The sequence below is a fragment of the Cavia porcellus genome, unplaced genomic scaffold (assembly GCF_034190915.1).
Source record: "Cavia porcellus strain 051 isolate PalLab524CR breed Dunkin Hartley unplaced genomic scaffold, mCavPor4.1 scaffold_17, whole genome shotgun sequence".
NCBI classification, from domain to species: Eukaryota; Metazoa; Chordata; class Mammalia; order Rodentia; family Caviidae; genus Cavia; species Cavia porcellus.
In genome coordinates, this window is record NW_026947500.1 from 23,623,947 (window position 1) to 23,643,027 (window position 19,081).

The 19,081-nt window shown below is 54.6% G+C and overlaps 2 protein-coding genes across 34 annotated transcripts in view; one reads left to right on the forward strand and one right to left on the reverse strand.

Annotated features, from left to right (window-relative positions):
* Nucleotides 1-17,167, reverse strand: part of Nrxn2 (neurexin 2) — a 106,702-nt gene extending 89,535 nt beyond the window's left edge. For all 33 annotated transcript variants that reach the window (XM_063227442.1, XM_063227433.1, XM_063227432.1 and 30 more), the window contains exons 1-2: nt 16,943-17,167; nt 7,452-8,380 (exon numbers count right to left, since the gene is read on the reverse strand). In XM_063227442.1, coding sequence (XP_063083512.1) covers nt 7,452-8,178 — 727 coding nt within the window. In that variant the 5' untranslated portion in view covers nt 8,179-8,380; nt 16,943-17,167. The remainder of the gene's footprint in view (nt 1-7,451; nt 8,381-16,942) is intronic.
* On the forward strand, nt 15,321-17,163 carry LOC134471095 (uncharacterized). Its single transcript, XM_063229009.1, has 3 exons — nt 15,321-15,491; nt 16,466-16,639; nt 16,756-17,163. The coding sequence occupies exons 1-3, from the start codon at nt 15,321-15,323 to the stop codon at nt 17,161-17,163; spliced, it is 753 nt and encodes a 250-aa protein (XP_063085079.1).
* Nucleotides 17,168-19,081: the final 1,914 nt, after the last annotated feature.

Sequence of the window (19,081 nt, forward strand, 5' to 3'; positions counted from 1 at the left end):
AGGTGAGTCCCTCTGCAGTGTCGGTCTCAGCAGCAGCTCACTGCTGCAGCTCCATTCCTGGACACTGTCTGTGACAACCAAGGCTCAGGGTCTGCAAATGCCTCCTCTGAACCAGCTGCCAGCTGATTTCCCCACCACTTAACTCTGCCACCATAATTCCTCTAACGCCTCACTCTCAGCTTCCTAAATACACCACCTATCTTCATCACTAAGTGATCAAACACTTGCGGCTCCATTTGCCAATACACTGGTACTCAGTCAGCATCCACTTGTGTCAAGAGAATGACTTAAGCCAAATCTCCGGACCTGGCTTTAATCTGTTTCAGCTGCTACAGGGTGCAGTCTCCTCCCACCTCACTGCCCTCCCATGCATGTTTCCCCCTGCCATGCCTTTGTTCTTACCAGTTCCCCACCAAGCCAAGCTTGCTAATCCATGTGCAGGGCCAACTCTAAAGAGCATGCCTATCATAAACCCACTTCCCATCCCCTAGCTGTAAACTGTCCCCTTCCTTGAGACCTCAATAATACTCTTGTTTGTCATAATGACTACTGTAAACTGGGCATGGTGGCACACACCTGCAATCCCAACACTCGGGAGGCTAAAGCAGGAGGCTCACTGCAAGTTCGAGACCAGCCTGGCCTACAAAGTGAGCTCAAGGCTAGCCTGAACTGCACAATGAAAACCTATCTCAAAAAGACAAAAAAGAAAAAAAGCCGGGCATGGTGGCACATTCCCATAATCCCAGCACTTAGGAGGCTGAGGCAAGAGGATCATTCCAAGTTCGAGAGCAGCCTGGGCCACAAAGTGAGCCCAAGACCAGTCTGAACCTCATAGTGAGACCCTGTCTCTAAAAGACAAAAAAAAAAGAACTACTGTGTACTCACCCCTAATTATGTATCAGACATTTAACTTCCACAATAAATCTGTGAAGTGTGCTTATTTCCATTTTACAGATAAAGAAAAATGTTTCTAAAGACCAGATACCCATCTGAAATCACAGATCTAGTGGGTAGGGAAGACAGATTTAAACCCATATCTAAGCCACAAGGGTCTGTGGTTTAATCACTAAGTTGCAGTGTTTTGCTCCATCTGGGCATACACCACCTCAGCAGGGTTGTTGGAGGCCCAGAGGGAAGGGGAGCTGTCGATTGTCATAGCAAGTAAAGTATCTTATCTACCGCACAGACATGGTGCCTGTAATCCCAGCACTTGAGAAGCTGAGGCAGAAGGATCACCATGAGTTTGAGGCCAGCCTGGGCTACACAGTCCATTCAAAAGCCAGTCGGAACTACATACTGAGACCCTGTCTCAAAACAAACAAACAAAATAAGTGCTGTTATTTGAAATGCCTAGTACCAGAAGTGTTTCATATTTGGGATTTTTTTCAGATTTTGGAATATTTGCATATACAAATGAAATATCTTGGAAGTGGACTTAACCCTAAACATGAAATTTATTTGTTTCACATATACCTATCAGCTGAACGTGGTGGTGCTTGCCTGTAATCCCAGCACTTAGGAGGCTGAGCCCCAGTGAGTTCATTAGGATTTATGAGTTCAAAGCCAGCTTAGGCTTAGATAGTGAGTTCAAGGCTAGCTTGAACTACACTGTGAGAATCTGTCTCATATGTGTGTGTACATACATGTACAATATATATGTATATACACACATCTTACACACACAGCCTAAATATAATCTTATAGATTTTTTTTTTTCTGGTATTGGAGATTGAACCCAGGACTTTTGCACTGAGCTACATCCCCAGCTCTGGTTTATGTTTTGAGATCTGACTCACACTTCACTAAGTTAGCCAGGCCGGGCTCAAATTTGTGATCCTCCTGTATCAGCCTCCCAGAGTACTGGGATTGCAGACATATGCAGTCACACTCAGAATATACAGGACTTTTGCTGCGTCTGTGCTCTGAGTGGGACCCATCACATGAGGTCAAGTGTCAATTTTTCATCTGTGCTGCTATGTCAGTGCTCAAAAGAATCCAGTGTTGGGAACGCTATGAATTTCAGATTTTCAAATTAAAGACGTGCAAACTATATTGACTGAGCATTTTCTATTTGGCAAGTACCATTCTATGTACTTTGCATAATTTATGTAACTCAATTTTCACACCAATACTACAAGGTAACTGCTATTATCATCCTGTTTTACAGATAGGAAGCTTAAGTCTAAGGTCAATGCCCAGGCATTGTGGATAGAGAATCAATCTCAATCTCTTTCTCTCTCTCTCCTCTCAGTACCAGGAATTGAACTCAGGACCTCACACTTGCCAGGAAGGCACTGTGCCACTGAGCTGCTCTCTCTCTTTTTTTTTTTTTTTTTTTTTCTCTTTTTGAGACAGGGTCTCGATATGCAGTTCAGCCTGGCCTGGAGCTCACTTTGTAGCTCAGGCTGGTCTCGAATTCGAAATGATCCTCCTGCCTCACCCTCTGAGTGCTGGGATTACAGGCATGAGCTACCACGTCGGTTTAGAGTCGCTCTCTTAATCAATCACTTTATTACCTTTTTAACTGCTCCCTCAATTAAAAAGTCAGCTTCCAGACCAGACGGTCTGTCTTATTTATCTTTTACTCTCTCTCTCACAGCCCCCAATATGCAGCTTAACAAAAAGGTCTTGGTTCCCATGTGTTGAATTAAATGACTAGTGAACTTGGAAGAGTCACATAGGAGACACCTATGACCACCTCCCTGTAGCACATGCACTCTCACTAATTTCTTTTCTCTCAAGCAAGACATATACCTGACATTCAGCCCTATATACATCTGCACCTCAACCCCACCCAACTCCTCTCACACACACACCTGCACCCCCTTCTTCCTGGGTCATATTCCAGCCCATTTTACACACACAGTTGACACCAGGAAGTACAGATGTGCAAACCACTGCAAAACCCTAGCCTACTCTTTCCAAGCTCTGGCAGATAATCAGCAGCATGAACATAGACTCTCGGTTACTCATACTTAACTTGTGTGGCCAGACACCCCCAGAAGTACCAAGAAGCAAATTTCGCAGCATAGAGGTTCTCAGCTGATGGGTAACCCCAGAACCTAGTAAGCAAGGGAGATTCCAAAGGATCCACAAATCCATATGGACACCAAGCATTTGAAGGCAGACTGGTACATCTTGTGTATAAAGCTAAATCTATTTTTCTAATGTATATTTTATTAACCACAATGGCAAATATAACATCAAAGCTTTCCAAATTCACTGGAGCTTTGAGTCATTTATTTTCCCAATAAACAGATACAAAAATAATAACTACTATTTGGAAGGAGTACTGTGAATTACTTTTAAAACATGCACTCAAACTGGGTGTGGTGGCACACGCCTGTAATCCCAGCACTCAGGAGGCTGAGGTAGGAGGATCACCAATTCATATAGTGAATTCAAGGCCAGCCTGAACTACATAGCAAGACGCTGTCTCAAAACAGCAGCAACAATAATAATAATAATACCCTCAATTTCAGAAAAAATTGGAAACCACTCAAAGTAGGTAATAATGAAATTACTGGGGCTGAGGATTTAGCTCAGGGTCATAAATGCCTGCCTTGCAAGTACACAGTTGTGAGTTCAATCCCTGGTACCAAAAAAAAAAAAAAAAAAAAAAAAAAGATATAACTGTAACTTCCACGGAAGCTTGAAGACTCTGCCCTGAGAACTGCTCATTGATCAGGAGCCAGACACACTTCCCTTAAAGCCTTCTTGCCCCCACCCCGATAGCCAATAATGGGACCTATGCCCTTTCTCCCTTCTCCTTGGCTAAAGAAGAATGCACTAGAAGAGGTGTGGACATTACAGAGCTACCTTGAAAATAAGAAATAAATACTGGGAGAAGAAATGAGTTTGTGGGGTGATAGAAGGAGGGAGACCATTAGGGTGGTTGCTGTGTCTGTAATCTCCAGGTTCAGTGAGTGTCTATAACCTCCCAGGGTCACCCACAATATATATCTGAAAACTTGTACACACAGGGCCTCGCATCGAGCCTTTATTCTCTCGAGTACTTATTAATATCTCTTCATTCATTCTAAAATCTTTATCAAACACCCACTAAGTGCCTGGTACTATATTAGAGATGAATAAAGATACCTCCTGCCCTTTTATCACAGACAAAGCCCCACTCTCTCAACAGGTCACATACACAGACATACACACGCCATATACACACAGGCAGCCCTGTCTCTACCAGCTGGCTGACACCCACCCAATACCTCCTTCCCTTTTCTCATGTGAATGTCTTACAAATACACACAAAATGGATCAGACACACACAGCCACCTCTCCCAGCTCCATAGCAGCTGACACATTCATCTGATGCACACCCAGCATATACTCATTTAATACAACCATCCATTTCACACGCAGCCACCCAAACACAGCTTACAACACAACAGAACAGGCATTCAGAAGCACATACTTTATTTGGCTCACTGGAAGCCCCTGGCCAACACACAATTTCAGAGAATGGAATGACCAGGGTGCCTCTGTGTGCATTCCTCCTGCACCCAGGTCTAAGTTAGCCACAGTGACATCATGGACCAGTTACTGTACTCTCTCTACAGCCTGAATTTCCCTTCCATCAGATCATTAGAGTAGTTCATCCTATTTTCTTAGGAAGGTTTGGTAGGGTGGAGTCATAGCACTAGAGAATAAAAATAAGGTCCTGGAAAGATTTTTTTTAATAAACTCCAGGTGTCTTACTACAGAGGGCCTTTTCCAGTTCTCATCAAAATCCAGGAAATTTAAATCCACAGTCCCAAAAGAAAGTTACTGGATTTCCAGAAAGTTAATTCTAATCTACCACTTCCAGTGCAACTCAAAGCAAGCACAAAGACATTAACACATATATAGTTATGGGGAGCCAAGGGGCTCTGAGTCTGGCCAGGATGAAAGTGCAACAGAACAAAGGCCACAACCGAGGGCCCAACGTGGGTTTTATTAATTCTCCTTGAGGTGAGTGGCTTGGGGATGAGTGACAGTGAGAGTGGCAGGAAATACATGAGTGCCTTGAGCCGGGTTAGGCAGGAGGCCTGAGATCACCTCTGCAATATGCAGAGAGACAGATGTGCATAACACAACTGACGTAGTGTCTAATATTTGGGGTTGGTGATTCAGCTCCAATGTAAAATCTTTTTTGATTTCTTTGATTTTTTTTTTTTTTTTTTTTTTTTGTCTTTTTGAGACAGGGTCTCACCATGCAGTTCAGGTTGACCTTGAGCTCACTGTAGCCCAGGCTGGTCTCAAACTGTCAGTAATCTTCCTGCCTCAGACTCCCGAGTGCTCAGATTACAGGCATGCATCACCTTGTCTAGGTAATGATGTACAATCTTTTTTGCCTGGGAAGTCAGAGCCTCTTATCTCGAGGCTCAGCCCACCCAGCTCAACCATGTTTTTCTGGGAGTCACTGGGCAGGGAAACAGTGACTGTCACCTAGCTTCAAAGATTACACATCAGCTCCTCAGCCAGCCCAATTTACATTGCTTACAGTCAATTGAGAGGACAAAGAAATGGCCTGGCCAGCTCTGTACACATCAGTACATGGAGACAGGACCAAGTTTATCCAAAATGGGGATAACTTGTCTTCTTTCAAGGAGAGTCGCCCATGGGTTCCCCACATCTTACCAATGCCTCACAGTCAACCATGTATTTGTTGGAACCTGCACATGCAGACACAATCTTACAGCCCTGTTCTGCTCATCCCACTAGGCACTGGGCTCCTATCAATAGACAGCACTATTCAGACAGACCCATTCACACGTAAAATACACACTGCCAGACTCCTGGGCCTCGGTACACGAGACACAATTTCACAGTTTAGGAAGCACCTGAACTCCCTGGAGAAAAAGCGAGAAGGCGTCAGATTAACTTAATACACACAGTTCCGGAAGGTGCAGCCTAAAGCTCTGTACAAATTACCCCACAAAAACCACTGGAGCCCACAATTACAAATACACAATCAAAACCTACAGACCAGGGGCTGGGGATTTAGCTCAGCGGCATAAGCGCCTGCCTTGCAAGCAGGCAGTCGTGAGTTTGATCCCTGGTACCGATTAAAAACAAAAAAGACAAAAAAAAAAAAAAACTACAGACCTGGCACCTCCCAAGGCTGTCCACATGCAAATAGCCCCCGGGGGAACCATTCCCAGAGCCCCACTAGTTTGGGGACACAAACATGACGCACACCCTCTCTCCCAAAGGCCCTTCCTCCTACAGGAGGACCGCGCACACACACACACGCGTGCGCGCGCAAACACTCACACGCAGACAACTGTCCAGTGAGCCACACCTTCAAGAGGTACAGGAGAGAGGAAAGCACACCCGTCCTGGCAAAGGAACTGCTACTCCCAAACTGACAGGGACTCTGTCCCCTACACTCAATCACACCAAAGTTAAGGAGGTCCTAAAAGTCTGTCTTCACAGTCCAGTCCCAGCTTAACCCTCCACCCTCCTCCCTTCACTTCTGAACCACACCTGCAGCCAGGGCGCAGGGCCCAAACCCCTTCCCCAACAGCCCCTTCCAAGTCCCCATTCTGTTTAAGCCCAGGCTCCCAGGAATCCCGAACCCCACGGCCCACGGACTACACAAGCCTCTCTTCCGGTTTTCTCACCGCTACCCCTGAACCTCACCACCACCAGCTCCTAGCCAAGAGCGCCGGCCCCCGCCCCAGCATCTTCTCTTCTCCGCGCCATTAGCCATTCGCTGTCCTGTTGCGGGCAGGCACAGCCTTGCCCTCGCTACACTGGCTCGCTGGGCCTTTCCCCTCCGCCCCTCTTCTCTCAGACCTTCGCAGAAAGGGGGGATGCCGGGAGCACCCAGACCCCCACAGGCTCCGCCCACAAGGGCCGCCCCTTTCTGTCACAGGCCCAGCCCTGTCCCTCACAAGCCCACCCGCAGGTCACGCCCCTGTCTCTTACAGGTCCCGCCCACACGGGCCCGCCCACGCCCCCGCGGCCCCCCGCGAGGCCCCAAGCCACTCCACAGGGCCCGCCCCCTGCGGACACACACAGGGACCAGCCTCAAGGCCCGGCCACACTCGCTTGCCTTCCCACATGTGCCCCACTCACAACTCCACACCTGACCCCGTCCACTCGCCAAGCTCACCCGTACAGGCCCCACTCCCACATCCCACAGGCTCCCCAACAAGGCCCCACCCACTGTGTCGCAGGCCCCCCACACGACCTAGTCATCCCCCTCACACCCGACTGCGCTTGCTACCAAAAGTAGTCCGGACGCCACAAGGCCACGCCCACGTCCGCCGCGCCCACACCCGTTCGCTGGCTCCCAGCGCCAGGGCTCTCAGCACGCGCCAGCCCTCGGATCCCAGACAGCGCAGCCCCGCGTGCCCGGCACTCGCTCTCCCCACCTCACGCCCGAGCCGGAGCCGGGAGCCCCGACCCCGGCCCCCAGCCTCACGGGAGCGCGGCTGCCCGTGACTCACCTTCGCTGCAGAACTTGCCGCCGAAGCCTGTGTGGCTGCAGTCGCAGCCCACCTCGCCGGGGGCCAGCACGGTACAGAGCCCGCCATTGGCGCAGGGGTTGCGCACGGGCGCGCACAGCGGGTCGGCGGCCGCGCCGCGCAGACCCTGGCTGCCCAGCAGCGCCGGAGGCCGCTCGCCCAGCTTCAGGTTGGCCAGGAGGCCGCGGAAGGGCGGCTCGTACTTGGCGGTGCTGAGCGTGAGCGCTGAGAGGCGCACGTCCGGCGGGATGCCACCCACGAACAGGTCACTGGCCACCTGCATCTCGCGCCGCTTGGAGCGCACCTCGGCGGCCCGAGCCTCGCCGTCCACCGCCAGCGCCGTGCGGCGCGCGTCGCGGGTCAGCAGCACCATGTGCCAGCGGTCATCGGCCACCGGCGTGTCTAGCTGCAGCGTAGCGGGCTCTGCGCACGAGAGCGTGAAGCGCAGCCGCAGGCGCCCATCTACCAGTAGCAGCTCCAGGAAGTCGCAGTCGCCGCCGTCGTCCAGGTAGAGCAGCAGCGCGCGCGTGGCGTTGGTTCGCAGGCTGAAGCTGAGCTCGCCGCTGCTCGCCGCGCCCGTCCAGCGCGCATAGCGAGCCCACTGCCCGGGGCCGCCGCCGAACTCCAGCCCGCCCGCACCCGCCGCAAGCAAGACCACAAGCAGCAGGAGCGGCGGCGGTGGCGGTCGCCACCGGCTCCCGGGCGCCATGCCTCCGGCGGCCCCGGCCCCGCTCGGGCTTCAGAGCCACGAACTCATGGGGCGAGCAGGGGGCTGGGCGCCCCCCGCGCCGAGCGGGGCTGTCTCTGGCTCACAGCGCCATGGGCCCGGCCGCGGAGCGAGACGTGCTCAGGCCCGGTGCAGACGTCCCCCAGGCGCCGCGGGGGTTCCGACGGGCGTGGGGGAGGGGCGCCTGCGGGGAGACAGAGAGGAAAGCGTTAGTGAGGGGCTCGAAAAGAGGGGCCCGCCGGTATTTGGCTCCCTCTACTTCAGATAACCACCTGTTTCCCTTTTGGACAGGCCCCAGCCTGCTAAAGGTCTGGAAGCAAGAGTTCCAGGGCGTTACGTATACAGGGCCAACACTTGCAGAGAGATGGTACTACTCACTAGGGGCTTTACTGGCCTGAGGTGTAGACAGGTGGGAGGCAACAGCTAAGTGGGAATCCAAGCCAGCTCCCCTCACCCTAATCCTAAGGCCCCCGGTGTCAGCACCAAGGCCAGCTCCTGAGGTGCCTAGGACTCTCCACCAGCTAGTGACCCGGGCCCTTCTTTGAGCTGCCCAATCTCTGTCCCAGGCTCCCATCTACAGCCATGAATCACTCTCTTCCATCAGCTCCTTATGCTGGATAATAAAGTTGCTAAATAATTCATTGAGATTAATTAAATGCCATTTCGTCAATGGTATCACAGTGTAACCAAGCTGGGAAGGGGGCAAGAGAGTCGCTAACTAGGCGCCAGATCTCCAGGCCCCAAGCCCTCTGCACCTGTGAAGGGATACAAGCATCCAGTTTCATATATCCATGCCCTTCACCCAAACCACCCTCCCTGTCCTGGGCCCCAGCCTCACCAGCCCAATTCTTTCCAAAACAAATCTGCCTGTCACCTTCAACTTTCAGTTCCTGGTCCTCAGCCTCAGGCCTGGTCCCACTACCTGGGTTCTCCCTACCCTTCAGTTCCTTCTGGCCCCCCATCGAGGGATGGAAGAGCTACCAAGAGGCAGGCAAGTTCATTTGCATAAAATTGCCTTTCTGAAATGATTACCCTTGTAACTGGCTGTCAGAGAGCAATTTATACCCCACAACGGGGAGGGGAATTTGCATCTCGTTAAACTCCCAGTCATAATTATTTATATCCAACAACCCTCCTGAATATTGCATTGATTTTATTTTGGGGAGGGAGGGAGGGAAGAAGGTGGAGAGAAGCAAGGAGGGGCCCCAGTTTAGGAAGAGACAGAAAAGATGGTGGCAGGGAAGCTGAGGAGCACGTGAAAAGTGACAGAGATGGAAGAGTAATGGAGGGAAAAGGGGCCTGATGGAGAGAAAAGAAAGAAAAAAATTGAGAAATTAAATTGCAAATTCAAACAGCATTTGTCAAGTCACTGGATCTTGAGCTTTTTTTTTTTTTTTTTTTTTACAAATGTCATTTTAACTTAATCATTAATCCGTGGTGAAATCCATATGGTAAAATCTGGGGACTTGCCCAAGGTTACACAGCGAGTCAGCAGGGACCTGGACTTCACATCCAAGTCTGTCCAACTCGAGCACACCCAGGAAGGTGACAGTGGACAGGACAGCCACACAGGTAGCTCACAAAAATGGTTACCAAATAAGAGAAGGCCAGCAGAGGAGAAGGAGAGGAGAAGTGGGGTGCAGATCCAGAGAGCTGTGTGGGAGGAAGCTTGAAGTAGGAAAAGAGAAAGCTAGAGTCCTCTCTTAAAAACCATAATGAAGGGCTGGGGATTTAGCTCAGTGGCATAAGCGCCTGCCTTACAAGCAGGCAGTCGTGAGTTTGATCCCTGGTACCAATAAAAATGAAAAAGACCAAAAAAAAAAAAACCATAATGAGGGGTTGAGCAGAGAGTCGCAGGAAGGCAGGAGTAGTATGGGTGACACAAGCAGAAGGAAAATGGGCAGGGGCTGGGGATTTAGCTCAGCGGTATAAGCACCTGCCTTGCAAGCTTGTGGTTCTGAGTTCAATCCCTGGTACCAGTAAAAATACCAAAAAAAAAAGAAGGAAAATGGATAGATAAGTCTCAAACCATCAGTAATGTCTAGGGAGACATCTGAGAAGACCTGCAAAGCTCAGGCTTCTCCCAGCCTCTTCCATCTGGCTCTGACTGCTGCCCCTTCATCCCATGAAAGCTCCTTTGGGGGGACCCAACCGACCTATCCCAGTGCCCCTCCAAGGACTGCCCCTTCCCAGGCAGGAGATGGAAGATCCAGGCCTGCAGCCCCCTCCTTGCAAACACTGTTGGGTTATATATAGCTTGCCACTGCTTCTCCTCATTGGGTAATGGAGATAATTAACATGCGCGGGCTAATTAGCCAATCAAATTAAATGCAGCACCTGCTCCCAGCCTGATTGACGCCCTTACCCCCCCACACACACACACCCTCAACCCAGCCCAGGCAGGGAATGGGGGTCCCTGAGGCCTTGGGAAAGAAAAGCTAAAACTCCTTTTCCTCTGCAGAAGGGATAGCTAGAGACCACCCCAGCAAGAGTCCAGACCTGCTGGTCAGAAGAATGGCCATCTCTCTCCCTCATCTGCTGGGTTCTCGGCCTCAGTGTGGCCTACCCAACCTTCCCCTGGCTCTCTCCTAGGCCCCCCACCCCACCCCCGCCTTCAGACACTGTTTTGGGGAGGGAATTAATTAACTATGGCTATCCCCATCCCCTGACCGACCCCACATGGTGGCCTGCCATGCTCACATTCTGCCCCCTAAGATGACACAGGGATTCTTGTGAGAAGCAGCTGGCAGAATCTCCCTCTGCTCAGGAAGTTGAAGGAGAAAAAGATGGTAGGATTAGGCCTCCAGTGGCTGTGACATAGGCATCTGGGTCCTCAGTGCCCAAGGGCAGGTCACCTGGCTGGGGGCAGGGTGGGCGAGAGTCCAGGAGTGGGGGACCCCCTGGTCTGGCTGTGGACAGGGAGTGGGGGGCATTGCAGGCACAGGTCTGTAGGCAGCATGGGGCAGAGGCTAGGCTCCTGCGTGCCTCCAGAGCAGGGTGAGGGCAGGGTCTGGGCCCTTGACCCCTCCTGGCTTATTACTCATTCTCCCCACAGCCACAGGTCTGCAGCACAGGCAGCCTGACTCTGTGCCTGGGGCCTGGGGCTACAGGGCCAACCACGAGGAAGCCCAGGCCCTCCTCAACCCTCTCCCTGGGAACCCAGAGACCCTTGGGGGCAGCTTCAGGCTTATCAGGCAGACAGAGACCCAAGAAGAGCGTGACTAAGTGGACACCTGGGTCCTTTCCACCCCATCTCACCCCAGCCTGCAGTGCCCAGAACACCTGCTCCTTCCAATCTCCCCCATCCCACCTTCAGCCCCTCCTGCTGCAGGCCACAGGGGTCACTGATGGCTGGGGTGTCCAGTTCATCAGTGCCTGCTGCTTAGCTCTGTGCCCTCGACAGCAGCCTTGTCCCCAGAGATCTGCTCCCCTGGGGCCATGCCATTGCCTTGCATAACTACATGAAATAAATGCTCACTGCCTCCATGGTGTCCAGCTCTGTCCCCTCAGTCCCATGCTTCTTCTCCACTACACACTGCCAGTGCAGAGACACCACCCAGAGGAGTGCCCAGAGTATTCTGGCTCCTCACAGTGCCAGGCCAGCACGCACTGCCAGCCTGGCTGGCCTCAGGCCACGCTCCTGAGCTGACCTCTCCCACGGGAAAAATCCTCGGCTTCTGCACCCAGGCAACAGCTTGCACCCTCTACCCATAGACGAGTGGTGACACACAGAAGGGGCTGGGGACGAGATGACAATGCCACCCTCAGAGCCTCCATCTACCCTCTCCCTCCCTGTACCCTCTCCTGACAACTATTCTGGGTCCCCCTGAGCCAGACAGCATCCTCATCATCTTCCCACAGCCCGGAGTGCCTCTGTAGCATGGAGGCAGTAACTTCCGGGCTCCCCAGAACTTTGCTGGGTGCCTCTCTTAATGTAGGACCCTCTCTTAATGTCCCCACCTGTTACTTATGCACCAGGCTCTCAGAAGCAGTTTTGTCACCCAGGCTCACAGACAAAGCACTGAGGGGCTACTGCCCTAAAGCCCGTGGCCATGCCTCCACTGCACTGCCCACAGGCTGCACTGCCCATAGGCTGCAGGGTAGTGTCAGGCTCAAAGCTCACCGTCCACTGGCTGGGCCTTCACAAGGAACACCGCCCGGGACTTGGAGCTCATCCAGGACTAAGGACAGGGCCCTCAGCACCCATGGGTCTCTCTCTCTCTCTCTCTCTCTCTCTCTCTCTCTCTCTCTCTCAATGTGGAAACTGAGGCCCACAGAGGGGCAGGGACCAACAAGGGTTCACACAGAAGAGCAAGAATAGAACCAAAGTCACTCCCGTGCATTCTAAATGCTGCCACTGAACCACTGCTCCAGCCCAGGCCCCTCTGCCTGGCCAGAGGTCCCAGCCTCCCTCACCCAGCACAAAGTGGGGAGATATATGTGAATTCCAGACCAGGACAGTCCATGCCCACCTTGCAGGAACTCATTCCGTCCTTCTCTGGTCAGCCCCATGCTACAGAGACACAAGCACACATGCACACACACGCACTCCCCTTCAGCTGTGGGAATGCCAGCCTCGATCTGGCTCTCCTCCTCACGCCAGCTTCCTCTCACGCCAGCTGGGAGTGAGACAGCAGGGGCCTCCCCCGGCACCAGGCAGAAAGAGCTAGGTTTACACACATCACTGGTGGCCCCAGAAGGCAACCCGTGGACAGGTGGGGGAAGTGTGTGTTATCAGGGGGAGATTTTGGCTTCAGCTATAGAAACTTGCTGGCAACCTAAACCACGCAGCAGCAGAGTGGGCCTCGGAGGGAGAGTCCCGGGCTGTGGAGGAGTACGAGCTGAGGCGGGATGACTACTGCTCTGAGTGGCCTGGGAGGGCTTCTTGAATCATGAGGCGGGCGGGGGCCGGCTGTTTGACTCTTGAGGTTCCCTCAGGTGCAGAAGGGTTAGGGCGAGCACACTGACCTCCTGGAGCCCCCCAGCAGGACTGACAGGATGATAAACAGTCCTTTCCTCCTTTCCCTTCATCTGGGCCCCAGTGACCTAGCAGAGCTAAGGTCCATCCCCAGCCAGGGCCTCCAAAGCGGAGAAAGTGGTGGTTACAGCGCCGGCCCTGGGGCCTGCTTCTAATGCCAACTCAGTCTCAGCCTCGTTGTGTGACCTTTGGCAAGTTACTTAGCTTCTCTGGATTTCAGTTCCCTTAGGAATAAAATAGGGATAATAATATTGCTGTCTGTCGGAGTTAGAATTAAAGCATATGAGGCACTGAGTAGAGAGTCTTAAGCAGAGACTAAAGTGAGAACTCCCGATCTCATCCTTTTTACCAAGCCTTTTGCAAAACTCCACGTGTCTAAGGTTTCTTTGCATTCTCACCAGGGCCTCATGAGAGACTAACGAGGCATGGACTACTGCCGCCCTGTTTCCAGGAAGAAGATAGTGCTGGGGGAGAGGGGCCACAGCAGAGCTGTGACTCCACTTTGGTTTCCTCCAATCCCCAGGTGCCTCGTCTGCAGGGACCCAGAGAAGGGGCAAAGAGACAACGAGGTCTGAAAACCAGTGGGAGTAGATGGCCAAGGAGGGCTTGGCGGGTGGGGTGCTCAAGCAGAGCTCTGTGGGCACAGAGAGGAGCAGGAAGGGGCTGGGGACGGGGACAGCTTGAGGTGAGCATGATGCTGCTACCAGGTGTCTGGGGATGAGAAGTGGGGGGCTGGGAACAGGGGTACACAGCATGGCTTGGTGGAGTGGGGGTCGGAGCCCAGGTGCCTTGAGCCTTGAGGGAAGGTAGTGGGAGAGCACACTGAGAGTCCCTGTGCCACACACAGCTGGAGCATGATGACCTGGGCGGGGGCACCCAGCGACACAGGGGACAGATGGTTTCCAGGGGTGGCCTCGTGAGTAAGCCTGGGAATGTTCACAAAGGCATCCATGTCAGGTGTGTGTGTGTGCGTGTGTGTGTACATGCCTGTGTGTAGGAAGGGTTCTGGTAATAATGACAAAAATAACCACTGTTTACCAGGAGCCTGACAAATAGATGAAATAAATTTCATAAAACCAGGCATGCAGTAGGCACAGGATAAATACAGTTGATATTGTTATTATTGTTGTTGTTGTTGCCACTGTAATCAACTCATCTAGTCTTTGTGACATCTCAGAATGGTAGGTACAAGATTGCCCACTTTACAGATGAAGAAACTGAGGGGCAGATCGGAGGCCTCACCTTCACCTCCCCATATTAAATGGTGGTGGCAGCGGAACAGCAGTTTCATAAATGACAGTGAGGTGCCACGCACTTTCATTTGTTGAATGAGTCTCCAGCTGCCAATAGCCCTATCAGTATGGAAGGGCTAGGATGGGAGAGCACAAGGCTGATGGGGATGGAGGGCGGGTGGCAGTATGGGCACACACAGGACATCCCCGCAGGCGCTGGGTAAGGAGCGGCTAATGAGTGGCTGGTGTGTCTCCAGTGCCAGGCAGGGGTTGTGCCAGAGGTCAGCCGTGCCTGAGTGCTGGGCTAGACCAGGAGGGGACTCAGGTCATGGTCAGGAGGAGTAGGAGGGCCCAGGACTTGGGGGACTGTTGACAGTAGGAAGGCAAGAGCATGAAAAAATGAACTGGAAGACAGGCCTAGCGCCCAGGGCATAGAGGGGTGTGTTAGCGCATGTGTGCATTGGTGTGCGCTTGCACATGCACACTCACAGGCCCAGGGCAGAGGGCTCAGGGCCCAGCGCATGGCTGTAATGGTGCGGCCAGAAGAGGTGCCCACCAGCTGGTGTACTTGGGGGGTGGGCGGTGTGTGTGGCCCAGCACAGGCGCGCTGAGGCTGGGGCAGTGAATGGTTGGAACGGGGATTGTGTTCATCTCAGGATCAGGGCTGGCAATGCTGTCCAGGGCCAGGCAGGGGCCAAATGTGTGCCATGTCCATGAAAGCATGGCTCCTGGGAAGGTCTTTGAGGCGGCGGAAAGATGGCAGTCTCCCTGGGCAGGGAGTGTGTGCCGACTGCTGCTAGGAGGTATACTGTGTACACAGGTGTGTGTGCCTGTGCAGGTGTGTGTCTGGGTGAGTACCACCAAGCGTGTGTATCTGTGTCAGGATGTCTGTGCGACCAGGAAGGTTGGGCAGGATGGAGCAACTGGACCTGGATACAGATCGGGCCTGGAAGGGAAGACAGGCCACCAGCAGCCTGTCCCTCCTCCCAGGAGTCCCTTGTCAGGTAGATTCAGTCCTGGCAGAGGAGCCAGGAGAGGCCCAGACTCCTGGTGAGAACCCCCAGCGGCCACTGCCCACTGAGCTGGTCAGTCTCGCCCAACCCAGCACAGCAGAGGCCAGGATGGGCCTGAAAACACTTCCCCCAGCAGGGACACAAGGCCACCAGAAAGACCCAGCCCCAGCCTTGGATGCCAGCATCCCAGAGACATGCCTGGGACCTGAGGCCCACAGTTAACAGACCGACCAGGCTCCCTCCTTCTTCCTCCCTGCTCCCGGAAGCTTCTCCTTCCCAGGCAGAAGACAGAAGACTGGAATGCAAAACCCCGAAGTCCACCCTCCCCCAGAAGGAACGCCCAGACACTGGAAGGTGGACAGGAAGAGGGGCAGGAATAAATAGAAGGGCCTCGCCCACCCCAGCACATACAGAAACCAGGTCCGTGGAAGCCCCCAAAGCAGTCAAGAGGGCTGACGAACCAAGACCTACCCCCTAGGATTTACTCTACCCTGCGGCCGGCCTCCCTTTTCACCTCTAGGCACTGAGACACGGTCCCTCCCATCCATCCCTCGCTCAGTGAAGCACCGAATGCCCTCTTCCAGGACTCAGCAGACAACAGCACCCCGCCCCTCAAAGCTAATTTTACCTCCGAGAGCCCATCAAGGGTTCAAGGGCTCACACTCCAGCCCAAAGAACCCAAGGCACACTGCTCCCTCCGCTGGGGAGGAGGCTGGGACATGAGAAATGGTCCCCTCCTCTTTAAGGGTGGGGGAGCCAGCCCAGGCCCTGCGGCTTCCTCTGCCCCTGCAACACTCTGGCCAGAACCCTGCCGCCGCCCCCAGCTCATTCCCACCCCAGCAGAGCCCCCTCCTACTGCTTTCCCAGTCTCCCTCCCTCTTCACCCCCAGCTTCCCCCGCAAGCTTCCGTTCCTCTCCCTCTCGGCCTCGGCCCCCCCATCCTGCCCAGCTCTCCCCAGCTCAGACCTCTCTGCCTCGCGCACCTTGGCACCCTCCTCTCTGCCCCCTCCCAATAACCTCCTCTCCCCTTGGCTCCCATCCCCCAGTGGAGCCCGGTCCTCGGCCTTCGGCCTGGCCCCGGCTCCTTCCCTTCCCACTTCTCTCGAGCCCCCTCTCCGCCTCCTCCCACGAGCCCAGTTCCTCGCCGGCCTCCCCTGCAGACCCTTCAGAGCACAGCAGCTCACAACCCCTCTGGCCCAGCACTGCTCTCAGCTCCCGGGGCAAGCACGGACCGCGAAGCCCCCTCAGAGCCCCTCTCACAGCCCTCGGGGTCCCCTTCTGCCCTCCCCTTCCCTTCCCCCACGACCCACCCTCCGGCCCCCTCCATTCGCCCCAGCCCAGGACCGATGCCCCATCCCCCGGCGCTTCCGACCCTCGAGCCCCCAGCCGCAGCTTCGTCTCCTGGCTCTCACCCCGTCGGCCCTCCACTCGGCGCCCCCGCCCCCTGATCCAACCTTTCTGCCTCCCCCCGTCCGATCTCTCCCGCCCCCCGCCCGTCTCCGCCGCAGCCCCCCCTCCCGTACCTGTTTCTGGGGGTGCTGGGAGCTGGAGGGGTGGGGATCCGACCCCCGAAGCCGCCCCGTCTGCGGCGGGTGTCAGAGTCGGGGCTGATGGTGTCGGCCGCCTCGCGCCTCTCCGGTTCCCCGCCGCGTCCCCGCCCGCCCCGCCGCGGCGCTGCTCCGAGGAATATGCTCGCGAGTCAGACCGGCTGCTCCCGCCGCCGCATCCCTGCAACACCGACTGACGGCAGCAGCCGCGACGGGCCCGCCCCTCAGCTGCTTGCATTGGGCCACGCTGCGCTAACGGACAACCATTGCAGCCAATGTGAAGGCACAGACGCCGCCGGTCCCGGTTTCCCAGGCCCCTCCCTCCCTCCCCCGCGCAGGACCCCGGCGTCCCGGCCTCGGGCCCTCAGAACCCTTCGCGCCTCGGAAGCTTCTTATCCTGCACGCCAGTCCCCGCCAAGTAGACCCCAGCTCAACCTGTCTTTAGGAAACCCAGGCGCCCTAGCTCTTTGCCCATTGAGTCGAACCCTCGCGTGCAGCACCCCACCCCTTTCCTGGCCCGCGGGTACGCGTGGAGGCAGCGCCCAGGGCTAGACCAGCCAAAAGAGCGGCTTGGACCTAACTTGGGGGACCCAAAGAGCAGGACCAATGCGGGACTTGGTCCGCAGCGCCCTCTGCTGGCACAACCAGGGGCAGGCCCAGGCTGCGGGAACCCCAGTAAGGAGACCCGCCTGCAGGGGGATTTTCCCATCCGGTCTCCTACCTCCCACTGCCCAGGGGCCTCCTGGTTGGGAGCCCCCAGAACTGTGGAGAGAGGGCCTTTGCTGGCGTAACAAGACATTGAGGAAGAGAAAGGCACAGATGGGGGAGAGGTAAACCCAGGCACTTGGGGTTGCCCAGCCCAGCCCCAGAGCAGTCCCAAAGTTTGGAGTCAGACTGTGTCCTATCTGGAAGGCTGGGCTGACTACACATGCCTGGTCACTAAGGGACCCCTTTTCTCTGCTCCCCCTTCCAGCCACGAGTGCGGTTCTAGGGTGCAGGTCTTCCCTGTAGGGGCATCTGCCGCACCGTGCCTGGATCTGAGCGTGGGGAGGGATCACCTCTTCACTCCGCTGACACAAGGTGGATCCAATAGCTCCCTGGGGCATGTACCACTAAGCGAGATGGACACTGGGCTTCTGACCGAGGCAGGGTTTTGTGTGTATCTGCATAAGTGTGTGTATAGAGACTATTTTGTCAGCTCACTCCAAGACCTTGATTTCTGTTGCAGGATCGGTGATCTGCACAGCCAGGGGTAGTTAGCCAGAGGCAGTACGCAGGAACACAACTCCTAGTGCATCTGTATGCACGTGGGGGCACACTCACAGCTGTGCACACCTATCTGAGTGCCCAAGGCATTCCAAAAGGACACCTGCAGAAATGCTCCACCATGGTAAAACACACTTGTGCACACAGTGTCTGCTCACTCAAGGGCAAATACACACCCTCAGGAAACAGGTACACAAGGAGACCCACCCACAGGGTTGCCCTGCCCATGAGTTACTTTGCAGAGAGTGGTCAGTTACCTACTGGACTGGTGAATGTGGTTGCCCCTGTCCAGAAGGGACCTCCTTCTCCAGCTGAGGGTCGAGAGGTGCACTCAGACTGCAAGGGGTGTTTCCTAGGGGTTAAAAAGGGCAATCTCTGAATGAGTTCCAGACTTGGGGTGTACTCTAACCTTGGAGACACCCTCAGGCCATGCCCACTAAGACCACTGGAGGAGCCAGAGAATGGGAACTGCTGAGTCAGGGTCTGTGGATGTGAAAACTCCCCTCTTTGACCCCACAGACCACTGTCCTACCCACCACCACTGCTCTTCTTTCTGCAGCCTCCTGACACTCATGCACACATACGCGCGCGCGCACACACACACACACACACACACACACACACACTTGCATGGTGCAGCAGGCACCAGGCCCAGGAAGAGACAGACAGGTACAGGTACTCAAAGACAGACTCTTACAATGAGTCTGGGCAGGGAGGGGAAGTCAAGGTGAGCACTTGTTTCCTGTCCCCACTCCCGGCTTTGTCCATCAAGGGCAGGAAAGGTCACCTAGCACCTATGCACCTCCCTGCCCATCCTCCCTCACAGGGAAAGACCCCCATGCAGCTGGG